Source organism: Aedes aegypti, chromosome 1 (assembly GCF_002204515.2).
Source record: "Aedes aegypti strain LVP_AGWG chromosome 1, AaegL5.0 Primary Assembly, whole genome shotgun sequence".
Taxonomy (NCBI): Eukaryota; Metazoa; Arthropoda; class Insecta; order Diptera; family Culicidae; genus Aedes; species Aedes aegypti.
In genome coordinates, this window is record NC_035107.1 from 145,749,268 (window position 1) to 145,771,747 (window position 22,480).

The window sequence follows — 22,480 nt, forward strand, 5'->3', positions numbered from 1 at the left end:
TTTATAGTGATGACATTGTCTGGCCTGGATGTTTCGGATTTGATTGATGTGGCTCATTAATTACAAAAAAGTTATCGCCATTTATTTTATAGTCGTAAATCTAGGTGTTTATAATAGTATTCATGTTATTCGTTGTCATTATGTGAGAAATGTAAATGCAAGGGAAATATTCGACACATCTTTTCAACTCTAATAAATGCTTATCACACTTCCGGTGTAAGCTGCTTTGCCTAATTTCTGCTTGAGCTTTTTGAAAAATTGCACTGCCTCCTTGTCGCTTTGTCGGTACTCGAGAACCGAGATGCAGTCCGATTCTAGAGGAAAAATAATGCGATTATCTCTCTCCTAAAAATAGCTCAAATAAAGTAGCTTACCTATATTTTCTGGAAGCGTCAGAAACAACTGTTGCACCTCGATGCTTTTGATATCTCGCTCGGACTCTAGTATAGGGATGCTGTCCATCCGTACAAAGCATTCTCCAACGTACCTCTGGCTAAGGCCGAGCATTTCGGATACTTTAAGATTGAACACTATCAAAGCATCTGGGACTTCTCGTTGTTCTTGGGAAAGTTTCCTGGAATGTATGGTGCATAAGTTAGAATAATATCTGTATCTTGGAGATCATTACTTACATCGTGAACTTCTCATTGTATGTGGGTGAGTGATTCTTGGATTTTGTTCGCGTTTTCGGCATTTGAACGTCCGAATACCTATAGCCAGGCGCGAGGTTTATCTTCACGTAAGAATCGCAATTGCCTTTGTAATCCAGTGGTAGCTTTATACCGTCGGCGGAAATAATTTGGATCTCCAAACTGTCATTGCGGAGGCAACACCTCACGGTAAGTACTCCTCGGTCCGGTTCGTCCAGACGTAATTGGGCATCCAAACAAGCTAGGTAGTATTGATGGATCAAATCTCGCGTAGAGCTACTGTAAAGACTCAGTTGCTTTTCCAAAGAATACAGTTTCTCCGCCAGCTCTCTGTCTTGCTGAAGTTCTTGAGTTTCCGGTAAGTACGCCTGTGCAATCATGGCGTAAAAATCCTTCAAATTTGAAAATTTCTCTATTGGAGTTTTAACCTGTGAATAATCAATATTAATTTAAATAAACCCTCCAGTGTAACATACATCTTCCAACACTCACCCCGATCAACGATTTCATCGTTTCTCCGAACTCAGCTGTCAATCGGTTCCACAACATGTTCTCTACCAACTTCAAATCATCGCCATTCAGGTCATCTCTGATCACTGCCGCCGATTGTTCGGCGAAGTTCTCCACGTCACGTTTTATCGGATCGAGCTTGTGCAGCGCCTCACGCATGCTGATTTTGATGGCCACCATGCAGTGGTCCGTCAGCAGCTTCAGAGTCTTGGTTTTCCAACTGTTCAGTCCCATTATCGGAAGCATCTGCTCGGAGGCTTCGTTCGCGTTGATGTCCACCTGATAGTAACCCAAAACGTCGGGCAGGGCTTTCAGTACGTCGATCAAAATGGACAGATTGGAATTGACCAGTGCACATTTTTTGACCAGCTCTAGAGTTGCCGGCAGATCCGCATGCTTCCGGTTGGCCTCCGGGTGGTGCAACTTGGTTGAAATACGATCGACATAATAGATACAGCAACTGCAGATGTCCTGAAAAATAAAAAGACATTAGAAGAAGAATGGTGGGGACAGAGTGTCGACTACTTGGAAAAACCTGAAAGGTCAGAAAAAGTCAGGAAATTTCACTTGAGGTTAGGGAAAACAATTCCATTCTAACATATCTTCCAATATCCAAACAAGTTGCTTCGATATGAATCAGATAAAAAAAATGTTGATTTTAATTAAACTAACTTATCTGGTTATCTGCAAAGTTATTCCTGAGCAGGCATTGCATTTTATCTCATCTTTTGATCTTCTGAGAAAGATACGGATCGAATAATAAGATATCATCTTAGAGCTCTGCTCAGGGCTTTCTTCCGTTTTTGTACTGAAAATGGACTGTAATTAAACTGATCGTCTATATTTTCTTCGCGTCGGTCCACTAACTAACTCACCCAAAGTAAACAACAATAACATAAAAAAATAAACACGATAGGGTTACCAATTCAGTAATTCAATTTTTGGTATTCGAAGTGACCGTTCGCCTGAACATTCTCCCGGCCTTGCAGTTTCGGTAGAAAACTCAATTCTCGCTCGGCAATAATGACAGCTTGGCGGTGGTTCTCTTGAAAATTCCGCCCGACGTCTTCACAGTATTGGTCTGAACTATTCTGCCCAATCTCCACTGAAGAGGTGGCAAGTTGTCCTCTCGTAAGATGACCATATCTACAACTTTGCCGAAGACACCATATGTCTATCTAAATGTTTTGAAAAATAGATTTTCTATCTCACTCCTAGGTGGATTGATCACAAAACTTTTTTCATCAAAAGTTGCGCAATAATATATTGCGTTTCTTTTGAAAATTTTCCGTTCTGCGGTAGCCGCCAAGTTCTACCGCAGCTGTCAAAGTTCTACCGCAGACTTGAGAATCATTGTATCATTGAACGAAACCATCTAATCAAAGTATGCTAGTAGAGTCCACAGCTTTGAAAAACAGACGAAAACAACAATCATCAGCATAGTTTCCAAGGTATCATAGCAGCCGATCGATGATGCTTTGTGAAAATCAGTAATGTGACAGCTGCGGTAGCTTTCTGTTCAACCGCAGAACGGAAAGTTATCTCTGAAATTGCCATACCAAGAAACTTCTCCGAACAAACTATATCACTAAAATCAACGGTTAGGACGCTATTCAAAAAGCGCATGAAAACGAGAAAATAAAACACAGTGGCATGATAATATCCAAAAGAGAATCTTGCACGGTTGATCCTGTCATTAGCACGTCGTTCAATGAAGCCCTGATGACGATTTCGCGGATGCATCAAACACTGTTCTCAACTTTGTTGTAGACGAGTTTGGTTTTAGAACCGGATGATGAAGCAGGAAGCAGTTCGGCGTGCTACTCGCTTTGGGTTCAAGAATCTCTCGGCAATGATTGAGGCGGATGTATTCGTCTATGAAATCATCATATTCACGTTTAAGCTGCTCATTGCTGTTCAAACGCCTTTCTAGCTGCTGGAATCGGTGCAGTGCATGTTGCCTTGTTTCACCGAGCTTACTCACGTTTTCACGAAACGGCAACCTGACCACATACCTTCCGGACGAGTCTCTCGTAGTCGTTTGAACGTAATGCTGCTCACACATTTCTTCCTCGTGTGACAGCTTGGCAGTCACGGGAACATCTTCAATAGACCAGAACCGTTGAACAAGTTCATCCTAACGATTAGCTTCAGTCAAAACAGTATTGCATTGTCGTGATTGTACACACGTCGAACGGCTGTTGGTTGGTCCAGCAACAACCCATCCTAGGAACGTTTCCTGCATAATCGGTCGTCCAGGTCCTAGATCGATACGACTAGACTTCAAAATACTGTAGAAAAGTTTGGCTCCGATCAGAAGGTCGATTCACTGAGCCCTATGGAATTCAGGATCGGCCAGAGAAACATTGCTGGAATGGCTAACTCCGATGAGTTCAGTTCTTGAGCCGGTAATGTGCCAGTGATTCGCGGTACCACCAGACATTCGATGTTCTTGCTGTAGCTTGTCGTCCTAGATTGCAGCATAACGGTCACTTGGTGCTTGATTTGAGTTTCTTTCCCGTTGATTCCAACAATACAGGTTGCACACTTTTCGCGCTGAATTCCAAGAAGTGTTGTCATTGCTTCCGTGATAAGATGTAGTTGTGATCCTGAATCAAGTAGGATGCGACATAGTTTCGCATTACCGTGTACGTCCAAGAGGTTCGCAGTAGATAGCAGCACATCCTTGTATCCACCCGAACCAACAGTGTAGTTGAGGGTTACCACGTTGCTCATCGTCGTTTCAGTTTCAACTGGTTTGGCAGTTTCGGTCTTGCTGTCATCGTTGTTTGGTTTTGGAGAATCAAGATGAAGAACCGTATGATGCCGCTTATTACACTCTCGACAAGAATGTTTCGAAGAACATTTTATCGTGAGGTGCCCTTTTCTCAGACAGTTATAGCAAACGCCAGCTTTCTTAGCTATGTCGTTCCTTGCGCTAGGAGAAAGCTTGAGCGATTCATCGCATTGGTGATTGAAATGTCCTTTTCCGCAGAACAAGTATTTAATTTCTGCAGCCGTCACAATGAAAGAAGATGATTTCGACTGTGAGGCCTTTTGGGGTGTAGCTGGTACGTTGGCCTTCGGCTTGCTCTTGGGTTGACAGCTTGAAGAAGCTTCTACTAGTTCGAGCACCGATGCGTGCTTTTCGAGACACTCGATAGTGCCTTCGTAAGTTGGAATGACACCGTGTTCGTTGCTGGCTTCCCAGAGTTTCTTCATCTCGTAGTCTAGCTTAGATGCAAGAACGTTCACCAATACGATGTCTGAGAGGCCTAGTACATCGTACCCGTGGTATCTGAGCGAATCGACGTGCCGTTTGCACTCCTCGATCAAATCCCTCAGTTGCCTTCCGCTTTCCTGCGTCATTGATTTCAGCTACAACAACTTGTTTGCGTGAATATCCACAATCTTACGCTTGTCTTCATAACGCTGCACTAGAAACTCCCACGCTGCATCGTAGTTGTTTTCATTGATAAACTGTTGATTGATTACACCAGCCGCTTCTCCTACGAGGCACTTATCCAGATGATACAACTTCGTCGCTGCATCTTCAGTGGCGCACTTATTCATAATGTCCGTAAACATTGACTTCAACCTAAACCAATGTTCAGGCTTCCCATTGAACGGCGGTAGAGGAGTGTGTGGTAGAATCGATTGCTGTACTCTGTGTAGTTGAGGAACACCGGTGTTTGTAGTAGCAGATTGCCCGTCCTTCTTCTGCTTCAGCAGCCTGCCCAAGACAGCTCTCACTTCGGTAAACAGTGTCTCGAACTCGACGTAAATTTGTTCCTCCTCTTCCTGCTTTGCTGGATTAGCTTCGTGCATCTTCGTTTGACAGTCGTTCATTTCGTGATAGGCTGCATCAATCGTCCGTACGTACGTCGACGAATTCGTCAAGTGGAAACTGTTCGTCGTCCGCCTTTTGTAAGCTTGATTTGATGCGAACCATTTTGGAGGTTATGAACTCCCGTTGTCGTTGAAGAGCTGTTAGAGCTTCCGCCATTTTCTTCTTGTGTTCACGTTCTGCTTTGGCGGCCTTCTGTTGTGCGACCGGCAGAAAAACAGGAATTTTCGATCTACTCCTAGTAGTTATTGGCATTTACCCGCGCGCGAGAACCGGTACAACACATCCGTGGTCGAATGGACCAAAATGTTCGGGGCTTTCTTCCGTTTTTGTACTGAAAATGGACTGTAATTAAACTGATTGCAGATATCGTCTATATTTTCTTCGCGTCGGTCCACTAACTAACTCACCCAAAGTAAACAACAATAGCATAAAAAAATAAACACGATAGGGTTACCAATTCAGTAATTCAATTTTTGGTATTCGAAGTGACCGTTCGCCTGAACAAGCTCTTTGATCGATCTTTCATCAATATTGCTGTTTGCCTTTGAGATGCAAATCTTGACTGAATGCGCTTCAAATGTGGTAAAACAAAACAAGAACACCTAGCAACGTTTATCAATATCACCGCCAACCTAGCAAAGAAAAGCTATCTTTGACATCGGATTGCTTGTGGAAAATCTTACCGCGTTTAGTGTTTCCGCATTTGAAATTTGCGTTTCAAACGCACACAGCAATATCTTTGATGAGCCTCTGCGCGTGCCATAAATTATTTTATTCTCTTGACTTTTACTGTGCGCCGTGTGTTGGTGCTGTCTCGCTCTCTCTCACGGGAAACTTGAAAACAGGGCGCACAGTAAAAGTCAAACGTTTTATAGCATGCATAGGTTCATTCATTTGATGCAAGATAAATAATATCTTTTAAACTCAGTAGTCCACGCGCAGTAAACCGTTGCGAAAACCTGTCGAAAACAGTGACAGTGTTTGAAGGCAAATTTATAGTTGAACTATGATTCCAGCGGAACATTCTGAAACCCAAACAATCACTGAAGCCCAAAAGTGAGTCTATAGAAGTAAGTAAATGATACACTTTTGATAAGATCAATTAATGATTGGATTTTACTTGTAGATTTGCAAACAACCAAGAGATGCCATTCGTGCTTGCTTCTGAATTTTTCTGTTATTTTTTTCGAAAATGTATCGACTAACCGGAATTACCTTTTCAGGATTTCCTGAAAAAATGCGTTCAGCAATAACCTTGCCTGGTTTTCCGGAAATTTCGAGAGTGAGATTCCCGTTGGGTTTGAGCAAAAAAAAAAAATAGAAGAAACGATGTGTGCAAAACTAATGTAAAAAACTTCACTAGAAATAAACCAAAACTCTCGTAAAACAAAATTCCGTAGTTCACTATTTATTGGATAAGAAATTCATTTTTTTTAAATCCACGAATTTTGCAAAATATGCTGTGTATACCCAAAAATTCCAACAAATAAAACACTTTAAGGTCCAGCCAAGACGTCAGACACAAGCAAAAAACTCATAGCTGGTGGACAAACTGTATATGAATCCACCAAATTCCTTACAAGAAATCTGCACAAAAAACTCGGTTGAAATTCGCTAAACATCTTGCAAATATTCACCAACTTTCTAATCAGGAATCTGCACACAGGGATCCGATCCTTCGAGAATGTTCAGGGGATCTAAACATGTCTTTTAAACCGCGTACTTCCCCCCAAATTAAACTAACAAACAAGTTGTAGCGAATAGAAAGAGCGTTTCTTTTTTGTTTTTGAACTAAAGTAATGAATAACTGCACCGACATTCGCATTTGACACCACATTGACCTGTAGTCACGTTTTGAAGGAGAGTTCACATTTTTGTGTCGGTTCACCGTGGATGTAATCTACAATATGTTGTTAGAAATCGATTATGGGAGAGATGATGTGATTCCGTTAAGAATCTACTAAAAATTCAGCCAGAAAACCATAGATCATAGAAAATATCCTTGTAGGATTTCAAAAGCAACCTCTTCCTGCCTAACCATTTTCTGGGAATCAATCGGATTGTCTACATGATTATTCTTAGTATTTTCCATAATCCACATACCACATTGTTTGACTAACATAAGCTTCTCTTTAACCATCTATGTTTGTATTATTTGTCAATTTATTATAGAATCTGCTATAGGATAGATGTACCAATAGTGGAGGTACTAAGCACGATTGAACTTCATTTAACCGCCTTAATTCAAGAAGCGCAATTAATGCACATGTTGATGTTGTAACGGGAAGTAACGACCATTGACTTAATGAGAAAAAAGATTTCATCGTAGTAATCCACGGCATGTCAGTGAAAAATAATACCTCCACTATTGGTACACTGTTCCTTTAGTTGTGGTATATTTTTAATTTGTGTTCCTATAGTTGCGGTATCCGTTGTTTTCTTATGGGATCCTCCACTATAGGAACACTTTACCGCAACTATTGGTACAAGCAAGAACAGTTTTAGCAAATTTAGTGATATTTGATCAGTTTTAAATTAATTTGAACGCCCTTTTTAACTATTCCGTGTATCAATAAGCCAATACGTCGATTGGCAGTGTCGGTTCTGTGGCTAATGTAATAAAATCAGTGAAAACGTCACTACCGCAACTATAGGAACACCCACAACTAAGGGAACACTTACCCTACTCAGCACTAGAAAAACTTTGAAAGAATGCGATTAAAATGCCCAAGCAACTGACAAGAATATATTTTGAAGCATTAGATCGAAAGATGATATCACATCAAAGCGCTCTTGGATTGATGATAATATCTTTCCGCCATCCAAAGATGATCTTAGTGATCAGATGATATTGTAATGCCTGCTGAAAAGTACTGTTTTTGCAGCACTGAGAAGTACTGTTTTCGTAGCTTTGAGAAATTCTGTTTTATTGCTCTATGTAGTTTATAAACTTCCGAGAGCAGAAAGAATTTGTGATGGGGTTGGTGGTCTGATGGCTACCGCTTCTGCTTCATATGCAGGAGGTCATGGGTTCAATCCCAGGCCCGTCCCTTTCCTCGTACTTTGTAGTTGTATATCTCTCACTTGCTTCTATCTTCCATTCTAAATATATCACACTCAAACTATTCGTGCATAGCAAACGCTAGAACCAGAAACGGACAAGAAATCGTTTCCCTAACGCTTCCTACTTCCACGCGCACGCCTTTCTTACGCCTGATACATAGGCAGTCTGCTAACCACAAAAGCAAACCTCTCTGCCATGCCTTTCCTCCAATCCATACACTCCCGCATGAACTGACGTGGATGCAGTGGAATATACGGTCTACGTGGGAGTCAGTTCAATGCATCATCAATTCCTCCCCCTTCCCCTCATTGGTCTGCATTCTGACGTGGCAGGTGCCATTGTTGCCTAAAAATAGAAGATCACCAGCACTTATACACTGAGGATGCCTGTTAGTCCCAAGCAGTCATTCGGTTGGTTCCTTGTGTAAGTGCAGCTGATCTGGCGATACTGGAGTGCATCCACGGCCGGCCAATCAAGCTCAAGCTCAAGCTCAAGCTCGAGAGCAGAAAGAATTTGTGTACGCATAGCACAAGGGAACGATGCGTACTCAATCGTTTATGGGTCATGATTTTGACGAAAATTTATGCCGTGAATATGTTCTAATGTACGTTAATCATAACATGTTACAATATCCGACACGAAAAGCAGTTCATCAGATGCTCCATATATTTGCACAACGCGTAATGAGGTACATCTATATCAATCATGCTTTTGCAAGAGCGACGACCCTCCTAGACCGTTCAAATACTGTGTTGTTAGTCGCTGGAGATGATTTTTTTTTCCATTCTTGCTCACTCCCAACATTTATTTTTTGCATAAAATTGATACTCACCCCGATACTTCGCTTCAGGAAGCGATTCAGTTCAACCGGGTCTGGCCACGCCAATTCTTCCCAGAACTTTTCCATCTCCCGTACAATGGTCAAGAATATGGCCGCCGAGGATGACTGCTTTGGTTCGACATCCTTTTCCGGCTCCAGTTGATCGTGGTCAATCGCATGGCTTACGGTTGAAAGCGCTTTCAAAGCAAATATATCACACCAATGAGTGATGCCTCCAGTGAACCACCTGTGGAAGTTGACAATGTCCGCATTGTGGGCACTCTTGAGCTCTTTATCTGTCTCTTCGAGGAACAGTCTAATCACAATGTAGAGATGGAATACGGTCGTGCTCATATCAAGGGCATCCATCTCGCCGAAACGGTTGTGTTGGTCCATTCGAATGGTGAGTTTTTTGAAGGTTTTGCAGATTGCTTCCACGATGGGCCTAATATGAGTGACAACACTTGTTTCGTGTTGTTTGCAGATTTCTCGCGTGTAGTCAATCTTCGCAATGCTGTAACGAGATAACAATTTCAAACAATCTTTCTAATCATAATGCAAGCACTGCGTCACCTCTGGAACGTGGCCTTGTAGTACGTGGATGCTCGTTTGATATCACTGAGCAGCAACTGGATCAGCTTGATGGAATTGATGAGTTTTTCTTCGTTGGATGAATTCGGTTTCATGACGTCCTTCACGGATTGGTCAAACCAAATACGAGCACCAGTCCGCACTGCTAGCAGTGTTACCTCCGATATTTGGATTTGGGGGTTTTGCTCGATTTTATGCTTGAAATATCTGGAAGGATTTTAAGTATAATGTTCAATGAATTCTTTGGTTTTAGTATCCAATAGTGTGTTATTTTATTAGGTGTTTTTGAAAGTACGATTTTTGATAATTTAGTTCATGAAACCACACCAAACCATCTGTGCGTTGTGTTCTTCTTGTTTTTGGCATTAACGTCCTCATGGGACAGAGCCTGCTTCTCAGCTTAGTGTTCTTATGAGCACTTCCATAGTTATTAACTGAGAACTTTCTTTGCCAAAGTTGCCATTTTCACATTCGTATATCGTGTGGCAAGTTCGATGATACTCAATGCCCAGGGAAGTAAAGGAAATTTCCATTACGAAAAGATCCTGGACCGACCGGTCAGCATGGCTTTGATTTGTAGCCGTGCACTCTAAACACTCGGCTGAGGAAGGTCCTGTGCGTTGTGTGGCAAGCTCTAATATGCCTTGACAAGTTGAGCACACAACCTGAATAAACTAGCGAATGGCTAGATTCGAGCACAACAGGCTCATCATTCTTGAGCTGTATAGCTAACATTTTCCTGTATGGCTATTTATGTTGTTAGCCGAAATATGACCGAGATATGGAAGTACCACAACGACCATCATATGAATAAGGTTTCTTCAAATGTTCATGTCAACAGGTGTTACCGTTTTAGATACTTTACCCTAGGACCCAACTCCGAGTAAAGATGAAGGAACAAAACAGTTGTAGAGAGAAAATTAGGGTAATAAAACTGTTTAGATATAAGATCCTCATAGCCACTCATTTCTTGTATGCAACATTGGAAGCGGAGATTTAAATTGAATACCGATCAGAAAGAAAAATTATGGCTCACTTCCACTGCCAACTGTTGGTTTGAATGGAACAATAAAAACGATTGTAACGCTCATAACACATGACACACCCAATACACAAAAGGATACTGGAATGGGAGGAGTAAGTGGGCATTATTGGATCAAAGGATGGGAGGAGGGGCAAAGGGGGGAAGATAGGGTATGCTAAGGGGTCTGCCGGAAGTTCTAAGACCTTTGGCCAGTCTTTCCTACAGTCTTCTAAGTAGTACAGACGTACAAAAATAGATAGTGAAGTGCAGTTGGACCTTAGTTCACTATTGAGTGATAATATAGACCCTAAAAGGGTTTAAGGCTAAGTAGCCCGTCATTTGTTTTGGCAACAATGATGACTTTTCAGCTTGCATTTCAAAGTGATAAAACTCAGTCTAGATAGTTTATATTGACTTGAAAATGTATCACTGTACGCGCTAACATGCATAAAGTATGCTGATACTTTTCCAGCTGTGTCAGTGCAAAACCAACTGGTTTTATTTAAGTCAAAATCATGAGATGAATTAGCAACAATCATCAACGGCGCGTACAAATTTCAATGACGGCCTACTTCGCCTTAAAAAGAAGTGGAAAAGGTGAGACGACGCCAAGTACCACCGAGTCAGGACCCATTGAAGTTTCGGCTAGGAGTTTGAATGGTTTCCAAATCCACAATCAACTCCGGAGGTCACATTCCGTGGCTATACACTAGCAAGCACGTGGATACGCTAGTAGGATGAGCGAAGCCCGTCGTTCCATCATCGGCTTGCTAAGCCACGTGGGAACATCCTACCATCAGTGTACCCCACGCCCGGAATCGCAGCATCACAAAGCCCAGCAAAAAACCAGCCCAGGAGACCACGACCAATCCCATCATTGTTAGCCCGCCAGATCCACCCTATCGCCTCTCCAGTGCCGGCCGGCCCCTATACACACACACACACACCCACACCAGACACACCGTAAGTTAATAAAATTATATTGAAAGAAAAGTGCAAGTTGTTGAACTTTTGGATCAGTGCTAAGAGCCGACCCTGAAAGAAGAGTTTGGGAACCCCTGGTGGCTAGGCCTGCAAAGTCTCGTCTCCAGCGAGCCTCTCGGCTTTAACCCTGTTTGAATATAACACAGGAGAGATGACTGAAAGGGCACAAAGTTAGATAATCTGCTCCAATTTTAAAGAACACTTTCTTTAAAGAACGACGTCACTATCGAGCTTGCCTAGAGGAAAGATAATATCATTCATGTATATAGTTAATATCTAAACAGATAACACTGAATCAACAATATCACTCCAGTGGGGGACGGACCTGGTGTAGTGGTTAGAACACATGCCTCTCACGCCGAGGACCTGGGATCGAATCCCATTCCCGAGATAGTCACTAAAAATTTTCAGTGACGACTTCCTTCGGAAGGGAAGTGAAGCCGTTGGTCCCGAGATGAACTAGCCCAGGGCTAAAAATCTCGTTAATAAAGATAGAAAAAAAAATATCACGCCACAATACTCGGTTCGTGGTTGCATCTCTCCATCCTCGGTTCTGCCCCACGCTCGCCAAATCGTTACGCACTTGATCCCCCCACCTAGCTCGCTGTGCTACACGCCTTTATTGTACCAACCGGATCCGAAACGAAAACCATCTTTGCAGGGTTGGTTTTCGGCATTCTTGCAACATACCCTGCCCATCGTATCCTTCCAGCTTAGGCCACCTTCTGGATACTGGGTTCGCCTTAGAGTTGGGCAAGCTCGTGGTTCATCCTTCGCCGCCACACATTGTTTTCCTGCACTCTACAAAAAATCGTCCTAAGCACCCGACGTTCGAAGACTCCAAGTGCTTGTAGGTCTTCCTCGACTAGCAATCTTATAAATGTCTTGTACATGGTACATTTGATGCGGGGGTGAATCTATTTTGACCGCAGCTTCTGGTGGAGGCCATAGTAGGCCCGACTTCCACTGATGATGCGCCTCCGTATTTCACGGCTAACGTTATTGTCAGCTTTCAACAATGATCCAAGGTAGACGAACTCGTCGGCCACCTCAAGCGTATCCCTGTCTATCGTAACACTGCTACCTAGGCGAGCTCTGTCGCGCTCAGCCCCACCAACTAGCATGTACATTGTCTTGGTCGCATTCACCACCAGTCCAACTTTCGCTACCTCGCGTTTCAGGCGGATGTACAGGTTTGCCACCTTTTCAAATGTTCGGTCGACAATGTCCATATTATCAGCAACGCAATCAAATTGACTGAATCTTGTAAAAATCGTACCCCGGCTGTAAAGCCCAGGTCTCCGCATAACATCTTCTAGCGCAATATTGAACAACAAGCACGAGGACATTGCCGAAGTCCTCGGTGAGATCCAGGTATTCACGACATTTTTGGAGGATTTGCCGTACTGAAAAGGTCTAGTCCGTTGTCGATCGGCCGTCAACGAAGCCGGCTTGATAACTTCCCACGAATTCGTTTACTACAGGTGACAGACGACGGAAGATGATCTGGGATAATACTATGTAGGCCGCATTTAGGATAGTGATCGCTCAGAAGTTCTCACAATCTAATTTGTCGCCTTTCTTGTAGATGGGGCTTATTAGCCCTTCCTTCCACTCCTCCGGTAGCTGTTCTGTTCCCAGATCATGCCTATTAGCGGGTGGAAACAAATGGCCAGCCTCTCTGGGCCCGTTTATGAGTTCAGGTCCAATACCATCCTTACCAACAGCTTTATTGTTCTTGAGCTGGTGAATGGCATCCTTAACCTTCCTCAAAGTGAGGGCTGGTTGGTTTCCATCGCCCGCAGTAATGACGAAGGCATTTCCTCCGTTGTCTAGACCTTCATTTCCGGTGCTATCAGCACCATTCAGGTGTTCATCGAAGTGCTGCTTTCACCTTTCGATCACCTCACGCTCGCCCGTCAAGATGCATCCATCTTTATCCCTGCTCTATCCGGCTCGTTGTACGAATTCGGTGCGGGATGCGTTGAGCTCCTGATAGAGCTTACGTGTTTCTTGAGACCGGCACAGCTGTTCCATCTCCTCGCACTCCGTCTCCTCCAGGCTGCGTTTTTTCTTCCGAAAGAGACGGGTTGCCGTTTCCATCTATAACGTTCAATGTTCTGGCGGGTCTCTTGCTGCAGCATGACCGCCTGCGCTGCATTCTTCTCCTCCAGAATATGCCTACATTCCTTGTCGAACCAATCGTTCCGTCGACTCCGTCCCACATACCCGACATTGCTCTCAGCTGCATTGTCTATGGCTGCTTTCACTGTTCTCCAGCAGTGCTCTAGAGGGGCTTCATTCAGCTCATTCTCTTTCGGTAATGCAACCTCGAGGTGCTGCGCGTATGCAGTTGCTACATCCGGTTGCTCTAGGTCATACCGAGGCAGCCATCGGTACCGTACGTTGTTAACGAAGGAGAGTTTTGGGCGCAGTTTAACCATCACCAGATAGTGGTCAGAGTCGTTGTTAGTGCCACGATAGGGACTGACGTCGATAATGTCTGAGAAGAACCGTCCATCAATCAGAATGTGGTCGATTTGTGATTCTTTTTGCTGTGGTGATCTCCAGGAGTATCGGTATGGAAGACTGTGCTGGAAGTAGGTGCTACGAATGGCCATCGTTCGTCAGCCGGTGGGCGCTGAATTTTCCAATAGTCGGTCTTAACTCCTCCTCCTGGCCAAACTGAGCGTTTAAATATCCTATGATGATTTTGACGTCGTGGCTTGGGTAGCTGTCGTCCTCGCTTTCGAGCTGCGCGTAAAATGCGTCTTTATCATCATCAGTGCGTCTGGATTGAGGGCCGTGTACGTTTATGATGGTGAAGTTGAAGAACCGGCCTTTTATCCTCAACTTGCATATTCTCTCATTGATCGGCCACCACCCGATTACGCGCCTCTGCATATCACCCATCACTATAAAAGCTGTTCCCAGCTCGTGCGTGTTACCGCAGTTCTGGTAGTTGGTATGGTTACCTCTAAACGTTCGCATAATCGATCCCTCACGACACATTTCCTGCAACGCTACGATGCCAAATCCTCGGTCCTTCAGTACGTTGGCGAGTATGTGTTTGCTCCCGATGAAGTTGAGAAATTTACGTACCGAGTTTCCAATCGCTAGTCCCTTTGTGTCGCTGTGGTCTTCGCCGAATGTCCCGGTTCGTATTCTCTCGTTGATTATTCGTTGCTTGATTTTTTTTACGGCTGGCTTGCATTGCCTGACACCAACCTCCAAGATTTCTGGAAGGCCAGTACCCCTATATGTTTGGAGGGCCATAATGCACAGTTTAGCTTAGAGTCCTTCTCTGGCACTCGGACGATGATCAGCCGCCCCTGACATGGGGAACAGACGCAACAAGTTTACAAAACTAACTTGCTTCTGCAGTTGTTACTAGAAACCAAGTATACCTCTGCATCTCCACAGTTGTCATGGTTGGTAATGCGATTTATGATATCTCCACGCCTAACCAGTTGCTCGATATTTTTCGATAACCACATTGTTCGCCGAACAAGTGCTCATCGCTCACCCCGCAAGAGCAAGCATCGCGATCAAGAGATCCAATGCATTTGCTGGAATCTCGGGTTTTGATAAATCGGAGGAGGTGCATTACTCTCATATTCCCTGCTATATCGTCTCAAAGGCCTATTTGCAAATGCCTCAATGTTAAAAAAGTTTACCAATGTTAGATAGATCGGTCTACTTTTGAGGTGATGAATTAAGTCATGCATGAGGCCATCTTTAGCCGAGTGGTTAGAGTCCACGGCTACAAAGAAAAGCCACCTAGACAACCAAAATGTACGCATAACCTAATCACCTTTTGCGTTATGCGACGCTTATATGTGAAAAGTTTTACGTATAAGATGTCGCGAAAAGGCCTTATACGTACAAAAGTGGAGGCGATATACGTGCATATTTTATATGATGAAACATAACATGCAAAGCGAGTGTGTAGATTTTCTTAGGAATTATTATGTTCTCTTATGCGACTTAATTTATGATAACAAAGTTTATTTGACAGCTGCTACGGATTGATCCGACTTACATTGTACAAGTATACGGGACGAAATGGAATGTACGTATGAACTCATAAAATAGCATTTTATGCGAAGAAACTCATCAATCAAACGACTTAATCCACCATGTAGTGCGGGAGTGATGCAGTCTGTACAAATAAACGACATTGTTCGTAAACTGCTATGCGGCTTCTGGCTGTCTGGGCATACTGAAGGTGCCTGGGTTCGATTCCCGGTCAGTACAAGAACTTATCGTAATGGAAATTTCCATGACTCCCCTGGGCATAGAGTATGGTACTGCCACATATACACTCCCGTGCAAAAGTTTGGGTTCACCCCCTCAAAAACATACAAAAGTGTTCTGTCCGTATCTCTGTGATTACACGTCCAATTTAAACTCTTTAAGCCGCATTTAAAAGGCAAAAAGTTATTCTTACTTCGTATGTATATTTCCAAAAACATTTTTTCAATTTTGTATACTAAATTTGTACTTAAAGTTGTGACATTTTTCAAAAAACACACTGAAAAATCATATCTAATTTCCTCAGTATTGGGTCGACCAAAATTTTAAATCAAAGTGTCATTAGAATCGTTATCTTATATTCTTTGAAGAGACCCCACGAAATTTTGGCAGAAAAATCTGGAAAGTATTCAAAATCAATGAAACAGTCAGTCCAGTCATCGTGCAAAAGTTTGGGTTCACCTGAGCCACACGCACGTCATTTTTGTCAATATCTCTGCCATTTTTCAACCGATTTTAATAGTTTAAAGCTTTTTTGAGCGCAAATAATGGCGCGTACATGATTGGTTTGAGATTTCACAGATTTAAGTAAGTTCAGGTGAACCCAAACTTTTGCACGATACACCATACTGAGGGGTGAACCCAAACTTTTGCACGATGTCTTGACTGACTGTTTCATTTATTTTGAATACTTTTCCGATTTTTCCGCAAAAATTTCATGAGTGCTCTTCAAAGAATATAAGATTATGATTCTAAAGACACCTTGTTTTAAAATTTTGGTCGATCCAATGCTGAAGCAATCGGTAATGTTTTTTCAGTGTGTTTTTTGAAAAATGTCACAACTTTAAGTACAAAATTAGTATACAAAGTTCAAAGAATGTTTTTGGAAAAATACATACGAAGTAAGAATAACTCTTTGCCTTTCGAATGCGGCTTAAAGAGTTTGAATTGGACGTGTAATCACAGAGATATGGACTTGTGGGTTATTGGTCACCCTATTGTATCTCAGTACCCGAAATGACTAAGAGTTCATTTTCCGATATAACCGTTCTCTCTTTTAATGTTCATTACCGCAGAGCAGAGCAATCAACGACATTCTCATATTCTCTCCCCTTTATGGTCTTCGGGTTTTAGCAGAAGCTTCGTGGGTAGTTGCGTGTTCACGAAGTTGACTCTGCCCCTTTCTACCTCGGACCATCGTGCAGCTAGGACGTGCCAGCAAGCAGCTCCCGTTCCAAGTTCCCCCAAAAAGGCGTTTGCGGTAAAGTGTAGAAGGTAGGACTCCACAATGGCGAACCTGCCAGCGTTTTTCTATTTTCTTAAATTAATTAGTGGATACGTGAGAACAAACGGGAGATTGTGATTACAGTGGAACAAAGAATAGATCCGAACTGTGGTGTTTTTTTTTTCTTTTGAAATTTACGCGTCATAACGCATGTGCTGAACCGCCATTTTTTTTTATTTAGTGTGAAACGCATGGCGATTTTCAATTTGTGATTGTTTGTTTGGTAGATTAAAGAGTAAACGTGCAATCGAAGCTTCAAGTAAAGAAGTGATTTGTTTCCTCCTATTGAAACGTGCTTGTGTTGTGAAATTTACCGTCGGTTTTAGTGTGCTGTGACAGCCATTGCATAGAGAGAACCGCGTTGCGACAACCGCTCAGTGAGCTGCGACAGCCACTGCAGCATTAAACGTGCTGGGTCAACCGTTTGGCATGTGCCGCGAAAAAAAAGCGTGGTGCGACAACCGCTTCGGTGTGCTGTGTCAGCCACTAGGTGAAATAGCGGGTTGTGTCAACCGCTTGTGTGCTAAGATAGCCACTATAATTTTAACGAGTTGTGCCAACCGTTCCAGTGTGCTGAGTCAGCCATTATAATGAATTATGCCTTTTGAGAAATGTTGTTGCATTGAGATTTAAATATTTGATGATCTGTGCATGCCAAAAATTCTGAGAATTTTTTTTTTGTTTTCTTTGTTTCCACAGTCAGTTGAACGAAATGTCTGCTGGAAAGTATGTACGCGCTCCTTCAGTGGATTCTGAAGAGCAAAACGAACAGTATTTTGATGACGTGGAGATTGAAAATATTGGTGCCACAGAAGAGGTTGAGTTCCAAGAAGTTGACAATAATAAGGATGATTTGGGCACGGAAGAAAAAAATCGAGAGTTACAGACCGGCTGGCGTTTTTCCGCTCCACCGGCAAATTCAATGCAAGCGGATAATTGTGTCCACGCAGCTACTCGTTTGGAAAACGCTCCACGTTTCCCGAAGAATGTGCCTACGAACAGGCTTTTGCAAGAGTGGAATCGTTTTTTGGAGAAGTTTGAGATTGCAGCATCACTTTCGAACATCAACAACCCGGCTCAAATGGCTAAACATCTTTTCATGTGTATGGGAGATGATCTCCAAGACATTGTATGCGTCGCAAAGCTCAGACCGAGTCTGAACGATCCACGATGTTATCGAGCTATGGTCAACAATATCAATGCATACTTGCGTAAGTTGACGGATCCTGTCACGGAACATGAGAATTTCAGCAGATTGTCTCAAGGAAAAGATGAGACAATAGTTAACTTCCATGCACGCTTGAAATCAAAAGCTAAACTGTGTGAATACGGCGAGCAACACGAGGATCGTTTCGTTTATGCGCAACTGTTGATGGGGATGCGCGACAGAAAATTAGCGGAGGACGCAAAAATCTATGGGCACGACATAGACGTGGTCGTAAAGGCTGCTGCGCGGAAGGAATCAATTACATCGGACATCATCCCTCATTACAACACGGAGAGCGGTCCCGAAGTTCTGGCTGTGTCACGCAGCTCTACTCAAGGAAACCGACCATTTCGAAAACGCAGTGGAAATGCAATGTTATCGACCCAGAGGAAACTACAACGATACGTGGGAAAGCGCAACCAGGGTCGTCGTTCTCGATGCTGGAGATGCAATAGCTCCACACACACTCATGATGTCTGCTCGGCCAAGGACAAGAAGTGTTTCGGATGTGGAATAATTGGCCATTACGCTTCAGCGTGTCGCCGTAAGGGCATCCGGACGATCCAGGCCAAGGAAGAGAAACGTAACGCGCCATCAGGTTGGACCGACGACGAAAATCAGAATGAGGTATGAATCAAAACCAAGCGGTAGCAATATGTAGAGAAATAAAATTGCAGGCAATGTTACTTAACTCGTTTTTTTTTTTTTCAACGTTGCTTATTACAGAAAACTCGCATTCTTTCTCTCGGTGATGTTTTGGTGAACTGTCGTTTGAGTTCATCGAGTTCTGTTTGCTTCCTCATAGACTCGGGAGCAGATGTTAACATCATTGGTGGGAACGATTGGGAAACTCTGAAAAGGGAATATCATCAAAAGATTGCGAAACTAGAACCACTCAACATTCAAACGGCTAAGGAATTACGAGCTTTCGGTACTGACAAACCATTAGAGGTTAGATGTGCATTTCGGGCTAAGATAGAGGTTACTCAAGCTTCCAAGCCGATTGTAGAGGCAGATTTCTTTGTGGTAGCAAACGGCCGTCGTTCTTTGTTGGGAAGATCGACCGCCAGTAAGCTGAGGCTTCTGGAAGCAGGTTTGTCAGTAAACCACTGCGAAGACGCGAATGCCATAGAACTTTTCCCGAAGATCCCAGGAGTCAAAGTTAAGTTTAGCATTGACAAGTCGGTGCCACCTGAGCGTAACGCCTACTTTAATGTTCCGGCGGCCTTCCGAGAAGCGGCGAAACAGCGGTTAGCTGAAATGGAAGCCAAGGGTATTATCGAGAAAGTGACATCCGCACCTGAGTGGATAAGTGGGATGTCTGCCGTAGCGAAGGGGAAGAGCGATTTCAGGTTGGTGGTAAATATGCGTGGACCCAATAAGGCAATCAAACGAGAGTACTTCAGGCTTCCCTTGTTGGAAGAAATGAGGGTAAAGTTGCATGGAGCACGAATTTTCACCAAGCTGGATCTGAGCAATGCGTATTACCATCTTGAACTCTCTGAAGAATCCCGCGACCTAACCACCTTTTTAGCTGAAAACGGAATGTACCGTTTCACTAGGTTAATGTTCGGTGTGAATTGCGCACCAGAAGTTTTCCAGCGGGAAATGTGCCGTATGTTGGAGGGCGTGGATAACACAATCGTCTGGATAGATGATGTACTTCTGTTCGCTGGGACCCTAGAAGAACTTAGACTAATCACAGAACAAGTTCTCCAGATTTTTCGAAATAATTGCCTTTCATTGAACAACGACAAATGTGAGTTTGAGAAAACTCGGATCACGTTCGTTGGACACGAGTTGGACGCCGAAGGATTCCACATTGATAAGGCGAAAATCAGAGATCTTCAAAAATTTCGCCAGCCGGCCAATGTATCTGAGCTCCGGAGTTTCTTAGGGCTTGCGTCCTTCGTTAGTCCGCACATCAGGAATTTTGCCAACATTGCTGTCCCTCTATGGGCCGTAACAGCTTCAAAAGCGTGGTTTTGGGGACCAGAGCTGGAAAACGCATTTGAGGAGTTGAAGGGTCGTATTTCGAGCTGTACCACGACTTTAGGCTACTTCTCGGAGAAACACAAAACTGTATTGTATACGGATGCTTCTCCATACGCTTTGGGTGCAGTTCTTATTCAGGAAGACGAGAACAATACACCCCGGATCATTAGCTTTGCATCAAAAGCGCTCACAGCAACAGAGAAAAGATACCCGCAAAACCAGAGAGAAGCCCTTGGTGCCGTCTGGGCGGTCGAGCATTTTTGGTATTTTCTCCTTGGAAGGCATTTCACGCTGCGCACGGACGCTAGGGGAATTGTCTTCATTCTAAACAGGTTGCGAGAAAGCTCAAAGAGAGCGCTGAACAGGGCTGATGGTTGGGCGTTGAGATTAAGTCCGTATGACTACGATGTAGAATATGTCAGAGGTCGAGAAAATATCGCGGATCCATCTTCGAGATTATACTGCGGCACGGATGAGCCTTTCAATGAAGATCAGAGTCCTTGGGAATTAGCTACGTTGGAGGCTAATGCAGTTGGTTTTCTCACGGAGCAAGACATTCGGGAAGCGACTGCCAACGATACAGAGTTACATAAGGTAACTTTAGCTTTGAAATCAGGTCAGTGGACAGTGGACCTAAAACGATACCAATCGCTTGCGGAAGATTTGCATTTTGAAAATGGGATTCTTGTGAAGAATGGTTGTGCGGTAATTCCTGCTAAGCTGCGAAACAAAACGCTAGAAGTGGCACACGACGGCCACCCAAGCGCTGCGAAATTAAAGACCATCCTACGAGAGCGTGTTTGGTGGCCAGGTATGGCTGCGGATGCTGTGAAATGGGTCGACACTTGTCGTACGTGTGCTATCAATGGTCGTCCAGAGAAACCTACGCCAATGAGAAGAATTTTCTCTCCTACGACGGTTTGGGAATCGATCGCGGTCGATTTCAATGGACCTTATGCACGGTTTGGGGGCATTTCAGTGTTGCTTATCGTGGATTATCGTTCTCGTTTCCTGATTGCTCGTCCGGTTAAGTCAACCGGTTTTGATAGCACCAAGCGTGTGTTTGACGAGGTATTTGGAAGAGAAGGTTTTCCCAAGAACATACGATCCGATAACGGACCGCCGTTCAATGGCATTGAGTACAAGCAGTACTGTGCCGAAAGGGGAATCGAAAGAATCTATTCGACACCATTATTTCCACAGCAAAATGGTTTGATAGAAAACTACATGAAGCTGGTCAATAGGGCCATGACTGCGGCGGCGTTGAACAATACGGATTTCAAAGGCGAACTACAAGCAACAGTAAATGCACACAATGCGGCAACTCATGCGGTTACCGGATTTCCTCCGGAGGAAGTTTTGCTGGGCCGCAAAATAAAACGAAGGCTCCCACTTCTTCTTCATCAAAAATCACAGCATGATGATAAATTGCTTAATGAGCGGGACAGGCTGGCTAAAATCAAAGGGAAGGAAAGAGAAGATGCTAGGAGGGGTGCCCGAGCTTGTCGTGTAAAGCCGGGTGACACCGTTATTGTTGAGCGACAGTCTAAAGGGAAAGCTGTGTCCAGATTTGACCCCCAAAGGTTTACTGTAACGGAGGAGAATAATGGCAATCTCGTACTCAGCAATGAGGATGGACAAACCCTAAAGCGCCATGTAACCCAAACTAAAAAAGTGCACAAGTGGCGTGAAAGTAACGAAAATAACCCCAATGATGCAGGGGAAAAGTCTACAGTGCGACCCACCAGAGAGAGGAGAGCTCCAGCGTATCTCGAAAGCTACGTTCGTCGCGTAGAAACTTGATAATGTTCTTCATCGTATTTACCGTTCTTGTAATTGCAAAATAAACAGTTGAATTTAATGCCTCTATTGTATATCTTTATTTTCATTTTTTTTTGGGAAAGGAGGAAGATGTGGGTTATTGGTCACCCTATTGTATCTCAGTACCCGAAATGACTAAGAGTTCATTTTCCGATATAACCGTTCTCTCTTTTAATGTTCATTACCGCAGAGCAGAGCAATCAACGACATTCTCATATTCTCTCCCCTTTATGGTCTTCGGGTTTTAGCAGAAGCTTCGTGGGTAGTTGCGTGTTCACGAAGTTGACTCTGCCCCTTTCTACCTCGGACCATCGTGCAGCTAGGACGTGCCAGCAAGCAGCTCCCGTTCCAAGTTCCCCCAAAAAGGCGTTTGCGGTAAAGTGTAGAAGGTAGGACTCCACAGGACTGAACACTTTTGCATGTTT

At 43.6% G+C, this 22,480-nt stretch overlaps 1 protein-coding gene and 1 long non-coding RNA gene across 3 annotated transcripts in view; one reads left to right on the forward strand and one right to left on the reverse strand.

Moving 5' to 3' along the window:
- Positions 1-60: 60 nt before the first annotated feature.
- LOC5565258 (protein unc-13 homolog 4B) overlaps positions 61-22,480 on the reverse strand; it is a 57,211-nt gene continuing 34,791 nt past the window's right edge. For both annotated transcript variants that reach the window (XM_021849976.1, XM_021849980.1), the window contains exons 6-11: positions 9,468-9,692; positions 8,907-9,408; positions 1,143-1,631; positions 633-1,078; positions 375-574; positions 61-314 (exon numbers count right to left, since the gene is read on the reverse strand). In XM_021849976.1, the coding sequence (XP_021705668.1) occupies positions 190-314; positions 375-574; positions 633-1,078; positions 1,143-1,631; positions 8,907-9,408; positions 9,468-9,692 (1,987 nt within the window). In that variant the 3' untranslated portion in view covers positions 61-189. The remainder of the gene's footprint in view (positions 315-374; positions 575-632; positions 1,079-1,142; positions 1,632-8,906; positions 9,409-9,467; positions 9,693-22,480) is intronic.
- On the forward strand, positions 5,826-6,564 carry LOC110677942. The gene is made up of 2 exons (XR_002501315.1): positions 5,826-6,080; positions 6,137-6,564. It is a non-coding gene; the product is annotated as an uncharacterized LOC110677942 (long non-coding RNA).